The 26,012-nt window shown below is 42.9% G+C and overlaps 1 protein-coding gene across 1 annotated transcript; it reads left to right on the top strand.

Moving 5' to 3' along the window:
* Positions 1-24,063, top strand: smad3a (SMAD family member 3a). The gene is made up of 8 exons (XM_084475984.1): positions 1-492; positions 16,197-16,390; positions 16,747-16,881; positions 17,789-17,914; positions 19,443-19,655; positions 19,965-20,102; positions 20,280-20,424; positions 21,968-24,063. Exons 1-8 carry the CDS (start codon positions 290-292, stop codon positions 22,089-22,091), a joined length of 1,278 nt encoding a protein of 425 aa, XP_084332110.1. The 5' UTR covers positions 1-289; the 3' UTR covers positions 22,092-24,063.
* The last annotated feature ends 1,949 nt before the right edge of the window (positions 24,064-26,012 follow it).

Raw genomic sequence — 26,012 nt, 5'->3', positions numbered from 1 at the left:
TTCAGAGGTAAAAAAGTGCAGACAGTACTAGGTTTCTTCGCGGAGTAATCCCAAAATCTACTGTGCCTAATCACTCGTGTCGTGTGGCTCTGCTGAGCTGAGCTGCACTCCGCAGACCGATCTCGGGCTGAAGTTGGGATATTTCATTAGGGATGCATTTCTTTCACCAACGAGATTAGCAGACAATCGTTTGTTTCTTGTTGTTGTTCTTTTTTTTTTCCGTCTTCTCTACGTGAAAAAATAAATCTGCGGATCTCTCAATACTGAAAGGACTCAATCTGAACTCAAGATGTCAATCTTGCCTTTCACTCCCCCCATAGTCAAAAGACTTTTAGGTTGGAAGAAGGGGGAACAAAACGGCCAGGAAGAGAAATGGTGTGAAAAGGCGGTGAAAAGTTTGGTGAAGAAATTGAAGAAAACGGGACAGCTAGACGAGCTGGAGAAAGCCATCACCACTCAGAACATCAACACTAAATGCATCACAATACCGAGGTATGGACTGAAAGACTGACGTGTTGAACGTGACTGTTTGTGTTGAGTTGACATGGCCACCCTCCGCTGTAACGTTGTCTCACAGTCTCTTTGTAAATTTGTTCTTAATGCTGACTTAACAGTGACAGCATCTCCACTGCGGTCAAACAGTAGCCTGAAGTTGTTTTCATCCAGCATGCAATCACCCAGTCGATATATTTATGTATGATCGACGGTTATTGAAGCTTAATTGATGTGTTATATTTAAACTAGTAGTATAATTACTTGTAGTAAATTGCTAGCAGGCTACACGGACGAGCTTACTACACTAGTAGTCTAATCCTGTATCGTTTTAGATGTCCTGATGTCTGTCACATTTTGTCAACTGGTATCTTACTTCCTATCTTTATATCGAAGTCACGCGCAGGCCGACAGGTGCCCTCGTGTTTTTAAATTCACAGATTACTGCACTCTTCATTACACATAATTTGCAATAATAAGAATGGTTGCCGAAGTTACATAATGAGTGATTAATCTGGAACAGCGTGAGTCTCAGGATTCGTGTCTGCGGAACTCGCCTGGTCTTTCACTTGTTTTTGCTTGGATTGATGCCAGCCAATCAAGGCTCTGTTCACATCATACACTTCTGAAATATGACTGCATTGGCCCAGTTCAAATCATCGAACTGTTTGCTGGCTGTTCCTGCTCTCCAGTGCTGAACTGTTGACAAAACAAATTGACTGCTGCCAAGTGGTTCTGTAAACACAGATGTGTGTATCCGCATGGAACATCCTTTAGTGTGCAATTTTTATACTCCACGAATCAAGCTGCATGTCTTCATGGGGTGCAGATGTGGGATTTATAAAGTCTTTCACAGGACACTTAAGTAGACAGTAGACAGTAAAAGTAGACATAGCACTACACATGACAATATTGTAACCTATTGACAGTTCTTCCTCTTCTTCCATGTGGTGTTATTACGATTAGAATTTCATCATATGCAGGATCATCTTTTTTGTCGGTAACAAGCGCCTTAGAATCTCACTACCATGAATTGGCACCACGTTTGACTGGGTGTAATTCAACCCCATGGAGTGCCGGACCACTCCCACATTCTTGAGCCACAAGTGTTGAGCATATCACACCGTGTGCAGGTCTGAACCGGTATCCAGCACTTAAAGCTACTCAGAAAATTAAACGTTCACCTCATTCCAGTTTCACATTTCCCGCTGCTACATTGTAGAGGTTAGGGCTGAAGAGATGACCTCCTGATATGAGTCTAATGACAATATTAGGGTCAGCCATTGCTCAGCAAGTACACCATCTGTATTAATGGCAGCATGGTAAGGACTTTGTTTTAATGGTGACTTTTATAATCCCAAACAAGGATTGGGAAATCACAAGCACCAAAATGTGCATATGTAATACACATGTACAAGGCCATGAATTTATCTATTTTGAGTCATTTAGCCCAGACCTATTTTCGAGGCTCTAGCCAAGCTATCAACTAGCGTATATACAGAAGGAAGGCGGTCGGACAGCAGCTGACCGCCAGCCAGCCTGTTGAGGCCTGCTAATGGGCCCCCCTGATGTCCTCCATGAACTCCCCAGTGAGGCTAATCACCTGCTGGAGAGAGAGAGAGAGAGGGCCATCTCTGTGGTACTGCAGCAGTGCACCAGGTTCCTCATTGAACAGGTTAATCATAGTGTAATCATAGTGTCTGCTGGTGGTAGCCTGGCAGACCCAGCTGAGGCTCTTTTTAAAGCGGATTAAATGCAGGGTGGCTGAAGAGGCCTTGTGAAGAGTGATCAGTGCTTACAATGGGTGGAACATTCCTGGCCATCTGATTTGACGAATCAGAAATTGTGTTTTAGATCACCATGGGATTCGAATGCAGATCTATGCGTGGTTTTGTAAACTCTATGGATGTTTTTACTCATGTAGTCAGTGTCCTCTATGACGATGATACAAACTAATCTCTGCTCTTAGTCCATGGAAGAAATCCAAACGCTACTAGATAATAAAGAATGGTTAGCCTAGTTTCAGTAAGGCCATTGCAGAAAAACAAGGATTCTTCGTATGAGCCGTGGAAACGCCCACCAAATAGATTTAACAGCTGCAATAGTCAGAAGCCATGTAATCAGTTATATAGCACTGTGGGCGTGTGTGTGTATGTGTGTATGAGTGTGTGTGTATGTGTGTGTGTGTGTGTGTGTGTGTGTGTGTGTGTGTGTGTGTGTGTGTGTGTGTGTGTTTGTGTGTGTGGATGAGTCTCTGTGTGTGTGTGTGTGTGTGTGTGTGTGTGTGTGTGTGTGTTTGTTAGGGGTGTACGGTATAAACGATATAGAGAGTACTCCGGTGTGAATTTGCGCTACAGTATGGATTTTGATGTTACCGTGTGACCGGTAGATGAGCGCTTTATTTTTCTTAGTTTTTTTACGTAACAAGCGCTAAAGAAGCAATGACATTGGTACCAGAGACGCAGTCGTTTATTCATAATATTATCCGTAGGCACACACAGCTTTTGGCCGTGTTCTAAAATATATTCTAGAACACTCCGGGAGCTCCGGCAGGAGTCCTGGAGCTCTACATCTAAATAATATAATATAATGTATAGATATCTATAATATAATATGTAATATCATGGCCAAAAGCTGTGTGTGCCTCCGGATGACATTATGAGTCTTGAAGACTGCGTCGGGTTCTCCGACGTCTCTGGTCATTCCACATCAAAATTCAATCTGGACTTCAGAGAGTCAAAGCCCAAGTTTCTTTCCCCCAATTGACCTGTCGCTAAGCTCCGCCTTTAGAACGCAGATGAGCCAATGACATTCCAGCCGCAACTATACTCGGACATCGGCTCGGACAACTCCATTGAAAACAACAGGGAGGAGGTATAATATAACAATTTAATGGTAGATTTATGTTGTTTGTGTAAAAACAAATAAACATGGTCAAACGATGTGCTTGGGGTACATGTAACACGGTATCCCGAGAGGCTGCAAAATGGGGTATATTTCATCCCTTTTCCCAAGCCACAACGGGACAAGAAAAAGTGTGTAATGTGGATCAGACTGTGTGGCAGGCCAGAATACCAACTGAATTTAAGCTTGTTACCTTATGTATGTATTTTAAAGTTTTGAATATACCCCTCCATAGCGTAATATAGTCCCTTTCGATTGATCCTGGAAGAAATTAAATATTTTTTCGCCCAAAACTTCTCCAAAACCTGCTTTGATATACTGACATAGCTGACATTTTTCCATATGTTTTTGTTATCAAGTCTGGTTTGTTTGTCCGAGTTTGTCATGGTAACGACGGGGGGCGGGACTTAGCGACAGGTCAATTGCTTCTTCACCATGGCCGAGATAACCCCCACTACGAGTCTTTACTTGATGTGGAAGTACCCGAGACGTCCGAGAACCCGATGCAGTCTTTAATTCATAATATCATCCAGAGGCGCACACAGCTTTTGGCCGTGATATTATATATTATATTATATAGATACCTATATATTATATAATATTATAGTATTGAGATATAGAGTTCCGGGAGGCCACAAACGGCAACAATCACTTTCTCCTCTTGCTGCGATTCACTCTGGGCTGCAGGGAGTGAACACTGATTGGCTGTTATGTTTACCGTTTACCGTCTATGCCTCAAATCATACCGTGATATAAATTTTAGTCCATACCGTACAGCCCTAGCTGATACCCCTTCAGAAGCATTTATATAGAAATTAGAAGATGAAATGAACATACCGTGATATAATACCATTACCGTCTATGCCTCAATAAATTTTAGTCCATACCGTACAGCCCCATGTGTTTGTGTGTGTGTGTGTATGTGTGTGTGTCTTTGTGCGTGTGTGTCTGTGTGTGTATTCCGTAAATAAATAATATAAAATAATATAATGTTAGCCAATGAACATTGTAATGCATAAATAGTAGTCTTTGTCCTTTTGCTGTTATTTGTAAGAAATCATAAGAAGTCATATAATGTGTAATGTGTTGCCCATGGCAAGGCAGGCAATTTAGAGTAATGAGGTCAATAGAAGGTTTACTTTTTGAAATAGTAAGTGAATGCAAAATGAAGGCTGCAAGTCAATTTTAAGTCTTATTCACTCAACAACAAGCAATTGTGGCTTTGTGGTATGGCCATGCCCTCTCTCATGCTGTTGCTCTTTCTCTCTGAACCTAGAGCTGAGCCTTTGCCGGTAATGCGAACACTGGTGTGCCTAGTGCTTATCATACAGTGTCATACAGTGCTTCAGCTTTGTGTTTGAGAGGTAGATGTGATGTGTTATTGCCTGCAATGGTGGAGCTTGACATGATGACTAATACACAACTTCCCTTCTGTTGTCAAGGAGCCAAGTTTTTTCAGATTGTAAGTGGCTTTCTAACAGAAGCCCTGTCTAATATCATATCTCATATCTACATTAAAAATACCTTTTGGTCTAATCAAATCACATGCATGGACTTTATTCTGACAAAGCACTTTACCTATTATTAACATGCCAGCAACACAGACACACCGACACATACAATCACACATGTTTGTTCATATTTTCAAGTTAAACACATATCTCCCTGTAAATGATATTAAGAAAACCTGGAAATACAGTGTGTGTGTGTGTGTGTGTATGCGTGCATGGTGTATGTGCCTGTATCCACACACACACACGCACGCACGCACACACGCACGCACGCACGCACGCATGCACGCGCACACACACCCAGCAGGAAGTTGTACATTCTACACACCTATCTCCACTGTCTCTCCTCTCACCCTCTCTCTCACCCTTAATCTCTCTCTCTCTCTCTCTCTCTCTCTCTCTCTCTCTCCAAACTGCCTGGTAGGCCTCCTCCCTGGCTCACCTCCAGGGAGAAGGTCTGGTCTTGTTCCCACTTCTCAGCCCTCCCTCAGGCGTTCAGGCTGCAGTCTGATTCACCTGACTGCCTGTCCCCACAAGAAGGGTGCGGAGGGAAAGTCAGGCAGAAATGGAAAGATGGGAGAGACATAATAATTGCAGAGTCGTCTGCATGAATGGAAAGATGGAGGGGAGCAGAGGGAGATGGCTGGAGATGTGTGAATCGATATGGATTTCCCAAGAGGGGCGAGCACATTGCCGGAGGCCATTGTCGGTGTCTTTGAAGACGCAGCAAAAAAAATGAGACAAGCCCTTTACATGGTATTGATGGGTTAATTTATTGATGTGTTGCACCGCGATTATGTAATGGACCTGTTTATGTAATGTTTGCTATTTTCATCTGGTGGGTTATGAGAGCATTACAAATAGCACTGCGATGAGAATATTTACCAGGGTAGACAATGGAGGAGTGAGTACAGCGATTTCATGTATCAGCCAAAAGGGTCTGTAGTCGCTTTTAAAACAATTCATGTCAAACAATGTTCATCTGATGATCCTGCTTGGAAACCACTCACACCAAAACCAAACGATCTTATAAAAAAAGGGTTCACTAACAGTCCTAACTAACACCTTTCATTTCTAGGAAGTCCCAACTAACACCTTTAATTTCTAGGAAGTCCTAGCTAACACCTTTCATCCAAGCTAAGCATTCTTCACTTCCTTCTCATAAATGGCAAGTAGCTCTTTCTTTTAGAAAGTATTCAGAATTCAAATTTCCCCTGGCCTAGAGCCACGAGTCCGAACTGATCCACCCTAGATAGGTAGCCACTGTGGAGGCTCCAGCCTTCAGCAACTACATTGGTTTTCTGACATTAAATAAACAGGCCCATTACATTGGTGAGTAGACTGCAGGGTTGTGCAGGATCATGGTACGATATCGGGGTATTTCGAATAACCAAAGGTATGATTCAATACCGCCAAAAATACAAACGCTCCTCTTTCCATTCAACGATTTTTCCAACATCTTATATATATATATTTTTTACTATTTTTACCATATTTTGAAGCGGCATATATAATGAAATTGTCACTATTAGTGGTAGGAGTCCTGTGTGTCTCGCAGTGTATATCTGCCAACACAGTCGGGCAGCAGCACTACTCTCTATAGAGCCAATGTTTGGTCAATATTTCTACACAAGGCGATTTACAAAGTACCCTGCCCTAAACAATAGCCTAACTAAATGCAATTAACCCGGATACGTCTTACGTTAGAAAATGTCCATGTGTCAATTAATTAAAAATACACTGCTTAGAAGTGTATCCCGCTAGCTCTACAACAGTTAAAACTTTCCATATACCGTACACCCCGTGAAATTCAGTAATAGTTATGAAGGTATGTAATAATAGATACTGCCCAAGCCTAGTAGACCATTTTATTGTGGCGCTAGTAGGCTATGGTGGGGGCTCTGGGCTTTGAACATGGTACACTACAGTCTAGCAGATAGCAGATCTAGCACTGGTTGGTTTTCCAGCCTTGTCGGATGTCGGTGAGGTAACATCATCAGGAACCTGTGAGTCTAGACGGAATGAGTGTGTTCAGGACAGGGTAAAGTAAACATACACAGACAATCAGACACAGACACTTACACGGACACACACGGACACACAAATGCAGACAACGTATCCTGCCTCGGATAGCAGAGTGGTGTAGACAAACCAAAATCAATGCATAGTGTTTAATGAAATCTGAAATTGGCCTTCCTGTATAGCTATAATATACACACAGACATTGAGTCACTGTATGAACGAGGACAGAGCACAGGATTAGCCTCAGTGTAAAACTGCCAACAGATCAGATCAGAGTGCAGTGCCTTGCTTGAAGGACACTTGGTCATTATGAAATTGGATAATATTATATATTACAACTCTTCTCCTGTAAGACAAAAAATAACTTTTATTTAGTCTACAGATGCTAGATGAAAAAAAGATGTCCGTCCCTGAATGAAATCGATCTCTAGAATAATTAGACGACTAACTCCTTTACTCACTTAATCACTAATTTCGCTCACTCACTCATTTATACACTCCTCATTGAACCAGTCACTTGAACATACACCCACCCACTCACAGACACACACACACTCACTCAGTGAATGGTGTCCTCGGTGAGTCATGGTAGACAGAAATGCGATACAGGGGAGGTCACTGAGGGGTTGTGTGTGTTGTCTGTCTGTCTGCGTTTGTTGGTCTGTGGTTGTAATGGCAGTGAATTCTCCTGTCTGGTCTGTATCGGCTTTCATTCATTGTTTGATGTGCCTGACAGAAAGTGGATAGACCACATGCTGTCTGAAAGTGTGATACACGACTCCTTTGAATTCCAGAAGGTAAACAAGAATTTAGGTTGGCTGTCGTCCGGTTGCACGTCCTCTTTGATTTCATGTTAATTATGAACTTGTGTTAAATCACAGATTTTGTGTCTGTGTGAAGTAGGCCTGGGCGATATGGCTGAAAGACATATCACGATATAACTCGATCATATTGATCGATATCGATAACTATTGATAATTGCAATGACCTAAAAAGACTAGGAATTACCATGCTGGATTTAAACACTTCTGTTTAATATGACCTTCCACTGTTCTTCATTGATAAATACTGTCGATGTCAATGTCGATACAACAATGAAAAACACTTAAATATTGTAAATAAGTATGGAGCCGTGTTTGTGTAACAAACCCAGCTGCTAGATTCGGTGGTCCAGTCTCTTATCGATATATATTGAACATGTTTTATATTGATATTGATCAAAAGTCTATCACGATACGATAATTTATTGTTTTATTGCCCAGGCCTAGTGTGAAGCTTGTTGAGAAATCTTTAATAGCAAACATCAACATGATCAACATGATCAAACATCTCATATCCTGACAATGCAGCACTTCTATGAAGTACTGTCATAGATGTCAGTGTCAACCAAATATGCTGTTTAATAACGAAGAGGGGTCTGCATGTCAGACAGGATCTCCATTCAAGAGCTGAAGTGCAGCAGCAACATTCCTATCAGGTTGTGAAGTACATCCCACACCCAGCAGTAGAGAAAGGCACCTCAAGGGACTTCACTTCAAGGAATTAAACAGGCTTAAACACATTTACATTGTAATAAATGTCTCCCATCTATGTTTTATTTATACCAGGGATTATTTTTCCGATAGTATTTAATCGTCACTGGGTGTCTTGTCAGGCTTTCCGCGGACTGCTCCAGCGTGCCGTTTTCCTACATTTTACCCCTTCTCAATATTCAAGCAATATTCTGTAAATTGTACATTTATAAATGTATAAATAACTCAAATGAATTATAACAATATGTATAACCGGCTTTATTAATAATTGTGAAGGCTAGCTAGACATTTGTCAGTATGCTATGATACATATGCCGCATGCGCGATCAAATTTCGAACGTTCCTTCGTGACAACGTCCTTGGGATTAGAGAGCTAGCCTGGCAACCCTGACGTTAGTCGCGGCTGAGCTCACTGTGGCTAACTTTAGCTTGGCCAGTTGTGCATTGAAAAGTGCATTGTAAAGCACTTTTTCTGTGCTGGATTTCGATCGGGTACCCTTCACTTTTGGGGATAAACTAACTCTTACTTGGGTGAACATTTTGTTATGCATCAATCGCTGAGGATAGTTCACAGAGACATACACTTCATTGAGTGAAAAATGACTAAAGCATTACAGTGTAGCTAGCAAATCATTTACTTGACCGACAATAACGGTAAACATTTTTTGCAATTTTTTTAAAATATCATTGATAAAATATGACTGACTGATCTCATGTATCACTGTATCATTTAAATTCTCAAAGAAAAAAGGGATATCCCATAAATCACTCCCTGACTGGTCCGGGGGCTGCATGTCAATACCTAGATGCATCGGCCATGTCTGGGGTTCCCTCGGCAATAACGGACCAAATTGTCCTGGTTAACAGTGACTACCAGGCCGTTCCCTCTTCGTACGAGGCCATGCCTCGGCAGCTGTACGGAGATCATGGCCACGCCCCAAGCTCGCAAAGCCAAAGTCCATTCTTGATTTACGAGGCTGCTTGCTCGGCAAAAATGTGTGTATCTTCTTACTAAATTACTGATATCCTGCCATAGCAACATTGAAAACATCTTATGCAGTGATTCGGAGACCGAACTCCTGAGTTGTTGATATTTGGAAATGGAAACTAATATCTAATACTTATGGTTGCTAGAGGGATTTGAAGACATACTCTCCTATTCCACTCCATTGTAACTACTGCAGCAAGGTCTCTGTGTTTAGCTGCGGCAAAGTGAAATACTGCACAAAATGTTACATAAATGTTTTATATAATAGTATCTGGGGTTCTGTGTTGTGCTTCACCAACATACATATCTTAATTGTGTAAAAATGTTTTAGGCCATAGTTGATTTTTAATACTTTACATAATAAAAAACAAGATATTTAGTTTTTGTTGAAAAATAATCGCTAAATATTCTGTTGGATTGTTTGAAAAATGAGAATAATCCGAATAGATTCTGTAAGAAACCCCTAGCTAAATAAATAGTTCATATAGAATATGAACCATTTGCATAACTCCACTTTGATGTCGTCAAACAAATATCGCTTTTAGGGGTGAGTGTGTGTGTGCGTTGTGTGTGTGTGTGTGTGTGTCTGTTGTATTTGTGTGTGTGTGTGTGTGTATGTGTGGGTGGGTGGGTGGTTAGTCAGCCCAGAGGAATGTTTTCCCTGCCTGCTGAGGCCTTGGCCTGGGTGTGGGCTGCTGTTTGGTTTGTGGCGTTTGCTCTGGGGATGAAGAGGGGGAGGTAGTGGTGGTGGTGGTGGTGGTGGTGGTGGTGGTGGTGGTGGTGGTGGCGGTGGTGGGGAGGCTGCCAGAAAAAGACGTTTCTCCCTCTACTTGGCCCTGGGTGTCTTACTATCTGTGGGGGACCACACACACACACACACACACACACTCATGTACGCACACATGCACAGATACACACACACATACACACACACACACACACACACACACACACACACACACACACACACACACACACACACACACACACATATACACACACATATACACACACATATACACACACATGCATACTCATAGAGTCTCATCCAGTAGACAACAAGCCTACCTTTGTTTTCTGTTCTGGCTGGTACTGCTAGCTGCTGCTGCCCAAGCACTCGCTTGGCCACAGCTGGAGTGTGTGTGTGTGTGTGTGTGTGTGTGTGCGTGTGTGTGCGTGTGTGCGTAAATGCCTGTGTGTGTGTGTGTGTGTGTGTGTGTGTGTGTGTGAATGTGTGTGTTAAACAACTGGACATGAAGGATGGGGATTTAAACCTATCTGATAAGTTGTTTGTGTAATGTGACAGTATGTTTTGTTACATGGGCAACGGGTGCTACATAGACAATGCACCTTAATTCCAGCATAATGTATTTCTTTCCAGGTAGCTATGGGATAGATTCAGAGGCATGTCATGTGATCTGCATGAAATAAACACCAGAGAAACTCGTAGAACAACGTCATATTTTATTTGTAGAACAAAAGAAAATCCTGTGGATGTTACAACTTCCCAGAATATTGTAAACCTGTTTATTTTACAGTCCCTAGATTACCAAGCACAGAGATTTTATAATTTCAACAATGTGAACAACGTAACCCTACCCTGTGCTGCGCATTCGTACCTCATCATGTGTGATTTACTGAGGCCTTATAACCCAAATGGCAGGATGTGGAACCAAGTTGTTGCTCGAAGTAGGATACATTGTTACGTACTTGTAGTGAGGATGTTTATTTAAGCAGTTTATCAAATAATTATATAACCCATGTAGAAAATAACCCAAGTCACCGTCAGGGATTAGGAATCTGCCAATTTGACTGAGCCACGTGAAAAGAAGAAAAACAAACGCGTCCTTCCTGTTTTGGACAGCTCAACAACATGGAGTGTTTACTCTTTCATTCATTGATATTATTTGCAACCAGACGCTCTGTTACTTGCTTCTCCGCTGCTCATTTGGGCAGTAACAGTAAGATGAACAAGTCTTTCATTTCCCCAACTTTGAGACGGCGATCTGGATAAGCTCTCGAGGTTTCTCCTTTCATATCACCCCCGCCTTCTCCACAACACACGTACAACCCTCCCCCGTTCCGGATTCAAGCACACACTCCAGGGAGATGATATCACCTGTGGGCCAAAGTCTAACTTTCTTTCACACAGTTCTTCCCTTAACTACCCCCCTATACAACCCTCTTGGCAGTAGAGAAAAAATCTGATTGCTTTTCCAGAGAGAGAGAGAGAGAAATTTTCTATGTGCAGGAATGCATGTCCAAGCTATTAGACTCAATTGAGAGACTTATAATGTAACCCTGTGTGGAAGTTTGTGTTAAAGGCAGACCTCCAAAAATTCAGTAGTTAGTTATTTTACTTGTGTGCTGAGATAAAACACAATACTGACCGTTGTTTTAGTTCTTTGGTCATGTCCATCTCAGGCCTGTTTAAATAAAGTCAACATCATTGTATTGTTTGTCTATTGTATATATTGCCATAGGTTTGGCAATATACAATACCTCTTCAAACCTCATCCACCAGTACTGGATGGTACTGGTGGCTGAGTTGAACCCAGAGCACTGCCCCGTATTTCTCTCTGAATGTCGTCTCAACAACCTTTGCAGGTTGTTGAGGTTGTCACTCAAACACTTGAGTCTCTTCAATTCATTCATCGATCCGTTCCTTTCCTCTTCTTTGCTCAGTTTGTTCCTAAACACTTTATCGTTGATATTTGTCACCTTGCTTGGCAGGTTTTAAATGTCCATAATGTAGACGGTAGACGGCGAGAACGTGGGCGGCAGTGCTGTCTGTCCGTGGGGAGCGCAGCGAGCTGGCCGTGCGGACGTTTATGAGCGCACATGAAAGCCTCCCCCCAGCCTACCTCCGAGTATGGAGAGAGAAAGAGAGGGCTGGTGAGGACAGAGTGGCAGACGGAGAGGACGATTGGGGGGGGGGCTTTGCTCCTGGGGGGTTGGGGGCCCGTCGCAAACACTCAGTTGGCCTGAGCTACTGAGCCAGTCTGTCATGTCTTTTGTCTGGCACCACCCTGCTCTTTCTTTATCTCTTTCACCACTCTGTATTGCCCCTCTCTTCCCCTTTTATACGGCCGTGTTGTTTAGGACCTTCCCCGTGTTGTAAAGCCAGAGGTTTGTGTTTACACTCGTGGTGGACCGCGGTTACACCATGCGGCTCCTTAGCAGATAGGAAATAGGAGCTTTTCATCAGAAGAACGCAATGTGTCTGTATCTTCAATGTAACTTTTTAAGTTCATTCGTGTGTGGGTGTGCGAGTGTGTGTGTGTGTGTGTGTGTGTGTGTGTGTGTGTGTGTGTGTGTGTGTGTGTGTGTGTGTGTGTGTGTGTGTGTGTGTGTGTGTGTGTGTGTGTGTGTGTGTGTGTGTGTGTGTGTGTGTGTGTGTTTGCTGTTCTGCATGGACCACAGCCAGCTTGAACACCCACAGTGTGTGTGTGTGTGTGTGTGTGTGTGTGTGTGTGTGTGTGTGTGTGTGTGTGTGTGTGTGTGTGTGTGTGTGTGTCTGTAAGGCACACGTGAAATGGTTATTTTTCCACACACACAAACACACATACACAGGTCATGATTAGACAAGCTCAGTCTGGCTTTGCGTCAGACTGAATCTACATATTTTTACACAATTGTTTTATCCTCTTCTGTCCCCTTCCTTTTAATATATATATACTGTATAATATGTTTTTTTCATTTCCAAGGCAGCTCAACCATTAATTGAATGACTAACCGTTTTGTATCTGGACTCCTACTTGCGAGCACTGAGTCTGTCACACTTATACTTTCACAACCACACGTCAGAGTTTAGTTGAGTGGAGATGGAGGCAGAGATGAGGCTCAGGTGAAGCTAATGTTTAGGGGCATGAAACGATGAAGTCCACACATTTCCCCCAAGCCAACAGAAAGCCAATACCAATTTGTCCCATTGAATTTGAGCATCAACTCACATGACAGAATAACATGAAAGCTTTGGACTGGGCTCCAGAATCAGATGGAGGCTCACTATGCATGGCATTATTGTATTGTTACAAGTGATGGTTTACCAGCTTTAGACTATTACCTTTACATTTACATTGAGCAGATGCTTTTATCCAAAGCGACTTTCAACCATTCATACACACATTCATACACCGACGGCGGAGTCAACCATGCAAGGAGACAGCCAGCTCATCGGAAGCAGTTAGGGTTAGGTGTCTTGCTCTGGAACACCATGCCACTCAGCTAGGAGGAGCCGGAGGTTGAACTAGCAACCTTTCAGTTACAAATCAATCCACTCTACATCCTGAGCTAAGCCGACACCATACAGTACTATACAATACTATATAATACAGTCATTGATAGGGACTGTGCCTCTTTTGGTGTGGAGCGAAGGGGAACAGAAGCTCTGGTGGTTTGTATGGCTTAAGGGAGTGGGCCTACTGGGGCAACCTTGGAAGGCCAACATTTCTTGGCCTTCTCGGTAACACCAACGTGTAACACAATCACACATACACACACACACACACACACACATGCACGCCAGCACACACACACACACACATGCACGCCAGCACACACACACACACACACACACACACACACACATATACATGCGTGCAAGCACACACACACACACACAAACATGCAGGCGCCAGGCCAGCCGGTTGCATTCAGGTCAGAGTTCTTTACCCTCTGCATCCCCTCGCCACATAACTGGAACTCTTGGAAGTCCTGGGCTCCCAATGACCATAAAGCATGTTTAAAGACTGTGAGCCTCCTGCCTGCTGCATAACCAGAGAGAGAGAGACCCACTGGTGGCTGCTCTGACCAATAGGAACGCCTAAACAGGAGCATTTGTTCCAAGCCGTGGGTGAGCTACTGCATGCTCAGGCCTGGTGGCATGATAGGAATGGCTGTGTGTTTGTGTCTTGGTGTGTGTATGTGTGTGTGCGTGTGTGTGTGTGTGCGTGTGTGTATGTGTGTGTGTGTGTGTGTGCGTGTGTGCGTGTGTGCGTGTGTGCGTGTGTGCGTGCGTGTGTGTGTGCGTGCGTGCGTGCATGCGTGCGTGTGTGTGTGCGTGCGTGTGGAATGGGAACAGTATTTTCAGTAAAGGTTCCCTCCATCAACACTACCCAGGGCAATAAATCTCGGCTATAAAGGCAGTCGTTTGAATTGATAGCACTGGGAGTGTCTGGACTTGTCCCTGGGTACCGGAATATGTGTTCTGTGTGTAGTACTTGGTCCTGCTTCAAGTATATAAATAAAATGTTTAAGGCTATTAAATCCAAAGGTTCCCAGATAAACGTTGACAAAGTTAACCATTTTAAATGACTAAAACCCCACAAAAATATAAAGCCAGGTGGTGCGCTTATTCACAGTCGAAATCGATTGCCTCATTTGGCTGAGTCAGTACTGAACAGTCGCAATCCCAACATTGCTCTCCAAATATTGCCTTTCAGTGACGTTCCACTCATTGTGATTCTTTGCATTAGCAAGGAAATGAAAGGAGAGGGAGGGAGTGAGGAAAGGAAAAAAGTAGGATGAAGTGACATTGAGGTATGTTCTTGGTGTGACCATGCCAAATCTAGTGCCACATAACACCTACCGAGCAGCAGGGCTGGCAGGACTCTATGACACATCTGTGTTGTTTTGCTTTCTCTCCCTTTCCCTCTCTCTGGTAAAGAGAGAATGTCCCAGCTCTGACTGTCAGAGCCTGGAGGTTAAAAACTAGGCCTTACTGTGTTAATTGATTTGCTAGGGTCAGCCCCAACCCATCAAATCAAATCAATCCGAACACATATTTACCCTCTGGGGCTTAAGTCCTACTGCAAGTACTATTTTCTTATTTTCTTTTTTTTACTAGTTTCAACAGGGCCAGTACGTTGTTACTCTAGCAGATGTATATTATGGTTCAAGAGAAGAAAAGTAAACCTATATCTTCTATCTTTATAAGCCATTTCCTTTGTGGTCGTCTAGTGTCTGTTTAATTTAAATGGTAAAGGGGACAATTTCTCTGATGGAAAGACAAAAGCTGACCCAGATTTTAGCTTTGTGAGTGTTTGAGTATTTACATCTGTCCGGCCTCTGACATTTGTCCTTTCAAAAGGCTTTCCCCTAATCCTTTTATCTTTGATCCATTTTTGTCTGTGTGTTATTGTTGTTACATAAAATTAATGAATGAATGATTTTTTGTTCCTCATGGGAGAGTGATTGGTTTTAGCGTTTTATTGCCACTTTCTACTGACTCAATCTCTGATATTTATCCCCCCCACAAATTGGCTCAGATTAATATATATGAATCATCAGTCCAAAATAGTGTTTCTTTCCTGCGGCATCTCACTAAAAGTTGTCAAACCCTGATTTATTTTTCAACTTCCCGTTGAAAGAAAATGCCTGTTTTGCGGTTATTATTAGGTATCCCTTCATAACCAGGTTGCACACAGCTGGCCGACCTGAGAAAAAACAGGTTCTGTCAAAGCCTTGGTCTATAAACAGTAGTTAAAACACCTTTTGAAGAACCAAACCTGCTACTGTGCCATACCTTGGGGGTAAAAAGATGCACTTCAAGCATTAACGCACATTTGAATCCTCTAGCCAGATCCAAAGGATTTCCCTTTTTTTGCATTTTGAAGTTGTAGAAATCACTCTGCGGTAACTGATTCATGAGATATTATAAACATACAGTGATTATATTTACATAAATATATTGATGGCTCCCCTTGTGCTTGGTCCTCCTCATGGTCCCTGTGGTTCCCCTCTCAGGTCCCTGGATGGCCGTCTGCAGGTGTCCCACAGGAAGGGCCTGCCCCACGTCATCTACTGCAGGCTGTGGCGCTGGCCCGACCTGCAGTCGCACCACGAGCTGCGGGCCGTGGAGCTGTGCGAGTACGCCTTCCACACCAAGAAGGACGAGGTGTGCGTCAACCCCTACCACTACCAGAGGGTGGAGACCCCCGGTACGCCCCTCCCCCCCACACTTCACCACCTCTAATCATTCTGCATCCTTGTGTTGTTGTTTGGTGTTTCCGTTATTTCTGAGTGAATTCAATCTTCGACACTACAAGCCTCTGGGGAAACGCCAGTCATCAATATTTATTTTTGGCACCAGCACCAACCTCTGATCTGGAATTGCATTGGAATTAGTTTTCACATAACTTAGCCAATCAAAAATGGGGATCAAAGTAATTAATGTGTAACCCATAATGTTTGGATTAGCAATTTCCCATTTGTGATTTTGCTTCAAATGTCAACCAGTGTAAAGCCATTCTGACCTTTCCTGTTGTGCTTGTTTGTGGTGCTTTGAACTGTGCAGTATTGCCTCCGGTGCTGGTACCCCGACACACAGAGATCCCAAGCGAGTTCCCTCCTCTGGACGACTACAGCCACTCGATCCCAGAGAACACCAACTTCCCCGCTGGCATCGAGCCCCAGAGCAACTACATACCAGGTACCCGCGGCAGGCCCTCTCTCTGGCCAGACCGACACTAGAACCACACCTCACATACATGCCAGACATGCAGAGGAGGACTCCAGCAGTGGATGTTGCCAGTTTACTGTATACCGGTCACCATTTTAGACCACTGCAGAGAAAGTGGCATTGGGGCAGTTCCAGAGCGTCTGAAGCCTTGCTTCAGTGTGATTTGATAAAAATGTTGGCCGCATTGACGCATCTCTTCCTTTATTTAAACATGGCAGATAATGGACAAAAACATACATTTTCACTGCTACAAGTTTAACTTTAGTTTTTCACCAGTTCCCAGGAAGTGCAGCATTATTATTCATGAGTCTCTCTTTGGGTGAAATATAGTCCCTGAAGTTTATGTTGTTTCGGGCCTCCAACACCTGGCATAACGTTGGCGTTATCACCCCATCTCTCCAGCTGCAATAGCCATAGACGGCTACACATCTCTGCTCCTTCCAGCGTTGGGAATGGCCCGGTTTCAGAATGTTTTCTTGTGATTCCTTTGAAAGCAGTACCATTGCAAATCTTTGATCTGAACTGGGCTGTAGACACAATGAATAAATAACATGACAGACAAGCAAAGCTCAGTTATGATATCAGCTAGTTAAAATACAGAAAGCATGCGTTTGAAATTAGTATATTTGCTCTGCTGCCCACCTTCCTGGACACTGGCTAGAATTCTAATTTAAGTTAAGCAATACAATCTCAAACAATCTTTCTGTATAATCTTTTGTCCGGCCGCTAGTCTTAAATTTAGAGGTCATGACAGTAACAAATGCTTATTGACAGATTCCCGGTTAATACATGTGCCGTACGCACCGTGCCACGGTTTGATCAATCAGTGAGATTGTCAGCTGAATCTATCATGTGTGTGTGTGTGTTTGTGTACCAGAAACCCCACCGCCAGGCTACCTGAGTGAGGATGGGGAGGCCAGCGATCACCAGATGAACCACAGCATGGACACCAGCTCCCCCAACCTGTCACCCAATCCTGTCTCTCCCACACACAACAGCCTGGGTAAGGGACCTCACCGTACAATACAAAGACGTTTTTGGAGTGTTGAAATAATGTGAATTACGATGCTGCATACACTGCGATTCTGTTTATCTATTGATTCAATATTTTGACATGTAATATCATCTTTTGAGCGGTTTTATTTGAATGAAAGTGGCCCGAACAGAAAATAACTTAGTTGGTGACCTCTGTAGGCGTATTTGCGTCCACTAAGCCCAGGTTTATGGCTCAAAAGTTGCAGAAGTAAAGAATCAAAATACTCACATTAATCGTTTCTACTGCTGGACCCAACGAGCCGCTCAGTGCAAAAGTCTCTAGTTTCATATGACGATGACGTTTGCGGTTATGGCCAGTAAAAATGTCCCAAGGGCCCTTATGTTTCAGACCCCAAAAATATGGCAAAATATGTATGTGTGTGTGTGTAAGCTGATGGCAGGTGATGAAAGGGACATCTGCCTTTCCGGCACCACATGAGACCCACCTCCCCCCCACCCCCCCCTGTCTCTGTCAGCCTACTTCTAACGACAGCACCACTATTATACTTCCATTATACTCCTTAGAATAATACTACAAAAAATGATATCCTCCACTTATTCTATCAGGACAGGAAAGTCACCAGGGGGTGGGGGTAATAACAAACAACACAGCTGTGTTCCACTTGGCTCCACTGACCAGACTGTACTGGGCTTCAAAGCAAAGGCCAAATGGTGGCTTTGTTGATTTGCAGCGGACGAAGGGTGGGGGTTGAAGAAAGCAAATTACCAGAACGGAGGATGCATTGATTTTACCGAAAGAGGTTACGAATTACCCTGTAATTTTCGGTTTGGCGCTGGTGTCTGCCAAGTGCGGGTTTACTTTCCACATTTTGACTGGTATGGGCTTACTGGAAATGGTGTATAAGAGGGTTGTTAGTGGCGTAAATGAAGCGTTTCAGTGTCCTGCGCCTTAGTCCTTTTCCTTATCTTCTTCCAGCTCTCTTTTTAACCCCCAATTCCCTCTGGTCCCTGCCATTGCTTTTTCCTGACAATGTATTCCTGGAACTGTTTTCCCCCTTCTTCTTATACTATTGCTTCTACTTGCAGCACTGTAAACCTTATTTTTCAACTCTCCGCCTCCTCTTCGTATCTATTTTTTGCCTAACACAGTCCATTAGGTATCAATTCTCTTCATTAACAAATATATATACATTGTTTAAATTTAATCTCAGACTTAATTCTAGCCAAATGTAATAAAGAATAGAAAATTGGAGTAAGCAAGCAGAAATAGTAAACACCAAAACTCATTGAAGCATTCAGATAAAACAGCGGCCTTGGTCAAATATATTAAAAATAAGCAACTTTGTAAAGAATACGGTGAAACGTCAATAATGTTGTGGGCAGAGTAAACCATGTTTTCCACCAAAGCGATTCAGTCGACTTGACACTTGACACAAATCTGTTGATCAAGCTTACCCTGAAGGGCTTCCCTCTCTTAAGATGGCCATTGTGTCTTTCTGTGGAGGTGTGACTCCCTCTCCCTTTCCCCCTCTCAGATCTCCAGCCGGTGACGTACTGCGAGCCGGCCTTCTGGTGCTCCATCTCCTACTATGAGCTCAACCAGCGCGTGGGCGAGACCTTCCACGCGTCACAGCCCTCGCTTACCGTGGACGGCTTCACGGACCCGTCCAACTCAGAGCGCTTCTGCCTGGGCCTGCTTTCCAACGTGAACCGCAACGCTGCTGTGGAGCTCACGCGACGCCACATCGGTACACGCCTCACAGTTATTTATTATTATATTGTTGTACCGCTTTATGTTCAACACTCATTGTATCCAGTCACTTGTAGTTAGCAAATGTGAAGTATAAGTATTAAATAAGAATATGAAATATGAAAAACATAGCATTGCATATAATTCTAGCCATGTAGTTATAATAACCACTAGTTTGCTGTCTTCTTAACTCAGACTCCTACCCATAGCCATATAGTTCACGAAGACCCCTACCCATACCCATCTTGTTAACTGATAGCCCTATCCTGATTTGTGTGTGTGTTTGTGTATGTGTGTTGGCCTGCAGGCCGCGGCGTGCGGCTGTACTACATCGGAGGGGAGGTGTTTGCGGAGTGCCTCAGCGACAGCGCCATCTTCGTCCAGAGCCCCAACTGTAACCAGCGCTACGGCTGGCACCCTGCCACCGTCTGCAAGATCCCCCCAGGTGAAGAGAAAGTGTGTGTGTGTGTGTGTGTGTGCGTACACGTGTGTGCACATGTGTGTGCGGTCACAGAGACAGGATGTGAGAGCGGGTGTAATGAGAACACTAAAAGAGGAAGACAAAGAAAGTATGATTCTATTGTTGTTCATTATACTGTTATGCATGCTGTTCGCCCCCCAGGCTGTAACCTGAAGATCTTCAACAACCAGGAGTTTGCCGCCCTGCTGGCCCAGTCAGTGAACCAGGGCTTCGAGGCTGTGTACCAGCTCACCAGGATGTGCACCATTCGGATGAGCTTCGTCAAGGGCTGGGGAGCCGAGTACCGGTAAGTCACTGGTACGCTGTGTGAAGCCACTAAAACAGGATGGCTATCATGGACAGGTCAAGCGGCAGCCTTGGAGGTCCATATGTGTGAAGCACAGGCAAGGCAGGAAGAAATGGGATATCATTCTCGTAATAAAAGGTCAGCCATGTTTTTATTTGTTTGGTAAGGATCTCTGTGGCAACTTCGTCTCCAGATTATGTGTATCAAGTTTGGCCTTGGACTAGGTCCCGCCCTCAGTGTGCCAAATATGGATCCTTTCTGCTGGTTCCAAAAATCACTAACAATAACAACGCTCTATAGAAGGCAAATAGACACCCTCAAAATCAATCGATGATGCCGCGTAGGCTATTTTTTACAGCCTATGGAACCTGGGTCCTGACTGATTACAATGGTATAGGCAACAGACTATCCTTCTAACACACTTCACTTAGCTCAAAATCAAATGCACGTATAAATAAAACAAAAATATATATATATATAATATAATAATATATCTAATGCACATATAAAAGCCAAACAATTTGGTTCACGGAATGGAAATAGAAAGAGAATTACAAAGTCTCCTCTGTTGTAAACAATTTTTAAACAAGGCCAGTTGCTACAAAGCTTAAACACATGACAACCCCCAGTTCTCTTCCCATCGTTAACTTGGGTGAGTAAAGGCACATTCACTGCTCTACCCTCCCTAATGCTATCAGCCTTGAGATCTGTTTGTGTGTGTGTGTGTGTGTGTGTGTGTGTGTGTGTGTGTGTGTGTGTGTGTGTGTGTGTGTGTGTGTCTTTTGTCATCTCGTACATATAAACACAGACAGGGGGAAAAGCAAAGAGGGCCGATGAGTCATTTCCCACACTGTCCCGTGGCCAGAGCATCTGCATATGCTCTGCTGCAGAACGGGACACGACCAGCCGCCTCACCGCTACAGACAAGCCCAGGGATGCCTTAAACAAATACACGTGTGTGCCGAAACAACCATGTCAGACTTTCCTTGTTCCGACCCCTCCCTTTTTTCCACACCATCTGACTTCACGATAGGGAGACGTGTGTGTGTGTGTGTGTGTGTGTGTGTGTGTGTGTGTGTGTGTGTGTGTGTGTGTGTGTGTGTGTGTGTGTGTGTGTGTGTGTGTGTGTGTGTGTGTGTGTGTGTGTGTGTGTGTGTGTGTGTGTGGGGAGCCTGTGGTCCGATGAAAGTTTGCTTTCTGACCAGAAGTTTTCACCAAAGGCAAACCTTTTTCTGTGCGTGTGTGTTTTAGTATGCTTATGTGTGTGCTTACATATTTGTGTGTGTATGTGAGTGTGTGCAGCGTGTGGGAAGGCCAGATATTGGAGAGAGAGAGAGAGAGAGAGAGATGATATCCAGAGACTATTCTCCAGTCATGCCCAGACCCAGTGCTTGCCTGTGGAGACAGTCAGGAACCAGCTTCAGGTTACTCGTCGTCTCCTGTTCCTCTGCCGTCTCCAGCCCCCCCCGCCCCCCCCCCCCCTCCCTCATAGCCCCCCCCCCTCCCTCACTCCCTTTCTGCTGCTGCTCCCAACCCCCACCAGGCGCCAGACGGTGACCAGCACCCCCTGCTGGATTGAGCTGCACCTCAACGGGCCGCTGCAGTGGCTGGACAAGGTGCTCACACAGATGGGCTCCCCCAGCATCCGGTGTTCCAGTGTGTCCTAGGCTGCACCTGTCATCTGCACGTCGCATACCTTCCCCTCTCCATGCACAAACTAAAACCGACCATACAAACACACACACACACACACACACACACACAAACACAACCAGACCGAAATGTCTCCAGGAGTATGGAGAGTAAACAGGCCCCAGCCAACTCAGCCAACATCTCGATCTGTAAGCCCTCGTTCTCATTTCCAGCTGTTGGTAGCACTTTTTCTTTTTAAACAAAACATGTTGTTTGTGGCAAGGGGACAAGTGCATTAAAATGGTTTCATATTTTTCCCATATCCGTTCCACCTGGCAATATTTTTTTTTTGTATCGTCGATGTATAGTTGTATAGTTTGTGTATTTTTTTTCTTAACAAGAAATTGCTCTGTTGTGTTTCCCTCCAAAATGTTGTCACACAAATGTATGTTTTTTCAAATTAAGTTCATATTTATATTTTTTCAAATATGAATTTACGTGTTTTTTTTACCGTCATGGATAGTGATGGTATAGTATTGACATCTCTTAATAACTCTTTTTGATATTTCCATAACTGGGAATTCATAGGAACAGAACATTTGCATGAATGTCAAAAGATCGAACACGCATTAAGGCTGATGTTGCCACCCGTTGTGAGTGAGCTGTGAGTGAAGGATCCCATTTAAAATACATACTTGGGCTACATTACTACATTACTCCTGCTCAAGGCTCCTCAACCTTTTATTTCAAATATCATTCATTCAACCATCAGGATCGGCCAGGATGATGACGCCTACTCAGTAAGCTGTTGTTATCATATCACTTCAATGTCCTTTTCTAATTACAGGAAGGTCTACAGGAAGTAATAATGACAGAAAAACACCAGAATATTTTCATACATCCATTTTCTAAAAAACGTTAAACAGCCCTCTAGGCAGAAGGGTTAGCAGCAGTATGGCTCTGCCTCAGCAACCAGGCGTATTGCTGTGTTTGTGGTTTTTGTTATACTGTCATTGTTGATATTGGCTCTTTGAGCACTCAGGACTGGCAAGAAAAGCTGAATTATGTATAGAAATCCTTGAATAGAGAAAGGCGCATGCTTATTTTTGTGACTCTTTTAAACTTGAAGTCTATTTTGCTACAGAGTGTTTTTGTATCACTTTATTCAGATAGTGTCCTATTTATGGTATGACTTGCATTTGTTTGGGTTACTCTTGCACTACAATGCAAAATGTATGTACTGCAAACAGGTATATAGTAGTGGGTGAAGAAGAGAACACAGCAGATGCAATGGATAAAGGGAAAGGTTTAAATATAGTACTGGGCATATTATGTACATCACCTCACAGAATATAATGCCGATCATGTCCAAGTTTCTGTGCATGTGTGTATATAGCTCTATGTGTCTTTGACTGAGTTCAGATGCTAAGCAGTTGTACAGGTTATGTTTTTTTAGCAGCAGTAGAACAGCACAAAAGAGACTTCACTTCACTAGATTTTTTTTTTACTTTGGGGGCAATTATCTGTTGGCTTGGTTGTCACAATGGTTATCATGCCATTGTGCAGGTGGACTCCGAAGTCCATATTTAAATGGAAATCATAATAGTTATGGGTAATATTAAGAACTCGCATTAACCCGAGTTCTGGTCTCAATGCTAGCCCAGTGGTGCTAACGTTTCATGTTTAAATTTGTTTTAAATACTTTTTCATTGATTTGATCATACCTTCAAATTGTTCAATTCTTATGTATATTGTTTCAGATAAAGTAGTATCTACACTTCTGAATCAGCCTAGCTCTCGCTAGAGGTGTACCAAACATCATTATAATGATGAGGATAGTCTCTTTGAGTCCTATTGTCAAAGACCTACACCCTGCAACGTCTATATTGCAAGCAAATTAGTAATTGTATACACTAGTCCAGTTTTTTTGTACTGTATTATGTACGTATGATTTTTGCTTCTGTGCTCTGAAATGGTATTTTGTATGAAAGTAGGCTATATCACATATATTTCCTTGGATCTCTATGAAAGGTTAATATGACGCATTCTATGTTGGTTTGCTATTGTTTATAAATAAATAAATTACTTATGATGCTTTGCTCTCTGTATTCGAAAAGTTAAGTGAAAAGGTTGAAATTAGAGGTCCCTAAACACATAATGCCAAGAAGGATTTTTCATAACCATTATTTAAACCATTTGTATGTCTTAATGACATGAATAATGACACTAAACTAATTCAAACTGTCTTTACGTTCACCCTGTAGCCATAGTTGGGGGATTCCTTGGTTGGTGGTGCCATATTCTGTTCCTGACAGTAAGCCTCCTAATTATGATCTAAATCCCTGGCAGGCTAGTTCTTCACTTATTGCCAGGCATTGGGTTTATGCGAACCACATGCATTCTGCAGACTGAGGGAGGCGACGAGGCGGCGTGTGGAGATGAATGGAAGCTTTGTTTCGATGGCCTACAAGATAAGGTAGGCAGTGTGTCAGTAAGACTGTGCCTAAGAAGCTAGGACTATTTTAAGCATTAGCATTTTAGGGCGACACTGAATTGAGTTTCCTAGACTTATTCAGGCCTATTGAAAATGTCAGGACAGAATAGCACAATAGAATGCTATACTTAATGTACACAGAACAGTGTTGCAATGATAAAAGTTTGTGTGTTGGCATAAGTTACATCCAGTGTTTTATAATTCAGACTAATGATAGAATATGCCCTCAGTCAATTTAGCCATTTGACTTCGTCTACCTGTAGCAGGTAGACGACATGTCTAGAATTGTTTTAATTAGAAGGCCTATTGACTGAATCATTTATATATTGTACAGTGACGACGTAGGCTAGCGTCTGTAGAGTGAATAAGCCTGAAATTAAACAGCCAGAAATTATACCAACACAACACTGTATGTATGTCAGTATGTGTGTACAGTGCACACGGTTTTGATTTGAAGACTTTTTTTTTATTTTTACCATTTGGCTATTACTGTCCGTCGGGTTTGTGTGCGGCAATTACGCCGGGTGCATGATTTGTCGAGACATATAAGCTTACCTAGATTTGAACTCGTCTGCGATCATACTTTAGGTATTCATCCAAACTCAAATGGCAGTATAGTAGACAATACGAAGCCACTGCAAAGAATGGAGAAGCCTCAGTCATGGCTTAATACTGCCCTCTGCTGGCACATTCTATTTCATGTGAGATAATAGTATGGAATAAAAGAAGTCAAGATAAGAACTAAAAGGAATTAACCCATTCGTAAAAATCACCCATTCATATATTTTAAATATTTTATAGCCGACAATTTCAATAAAAATATAAATATAGAGGTCGATATTTATATATATAGTAGTAATAATATGTATAATTGAGCATGCAGCATGATTAAGCCCTATGAGCTATTAGTCTCATTAAGTATTGTTTATCCTTGAAAAATTAATATTAGTTATGTTATCTCAAGTGTGTAAGAACACTGTACAATTCTCTAGTGTTGGGCCTCCGGCTGTTCACAAGGTGAGTGCACAAAGTGTATGCTTCAATTACCTTCCCTGCGAGTAACCCTTTTGTTCACAAATGGGTGAAACTGGGTGAACGTCACAAGAACAGACCCCTTCCTAATTTCCTTGGATTTGTGGATAAAAAGAGACAACATTTTGAACAACAGCGATGACATATTTACAAAGTGCTGGTTGAAAATATTTAGTATTATCCCTAGATAGGCCAATACGCTCCTGATTTGATTGGTTTTCTATGAGCCTAGTGGATGTGTTATCATACATAGATATCAGACATGACAAGAAGTATCCAAATTCACACGCATTCCTGCATGGGAATATCAGGCATGCGTGTGTTATTGACTATCAGTGTTATTGCCAGATAAACTCAGAACATCCACAACAAGCTCATGAATGACCAATTCATTGTCATTTAATTGGGATTCAATAATTGTGACATGATG

Source organism: Micromesistius poutassou, assembly GCF_964030765.1.
Source record: "Micromesistius poutassou genome assembly, chromosome: 12".
Taxonomy (NCBI): Eukaryota; Metazoa; Chordata; class Actinopteri; order Gadiformes; family Gadidae; genus Micromesistius; species Micromesistius poutassou.
The sequence above is the reverse complement of the archived record's forward strand: the minus strand, read 5'-3'. Positions and strand labels throughout refer to the sequence as shown.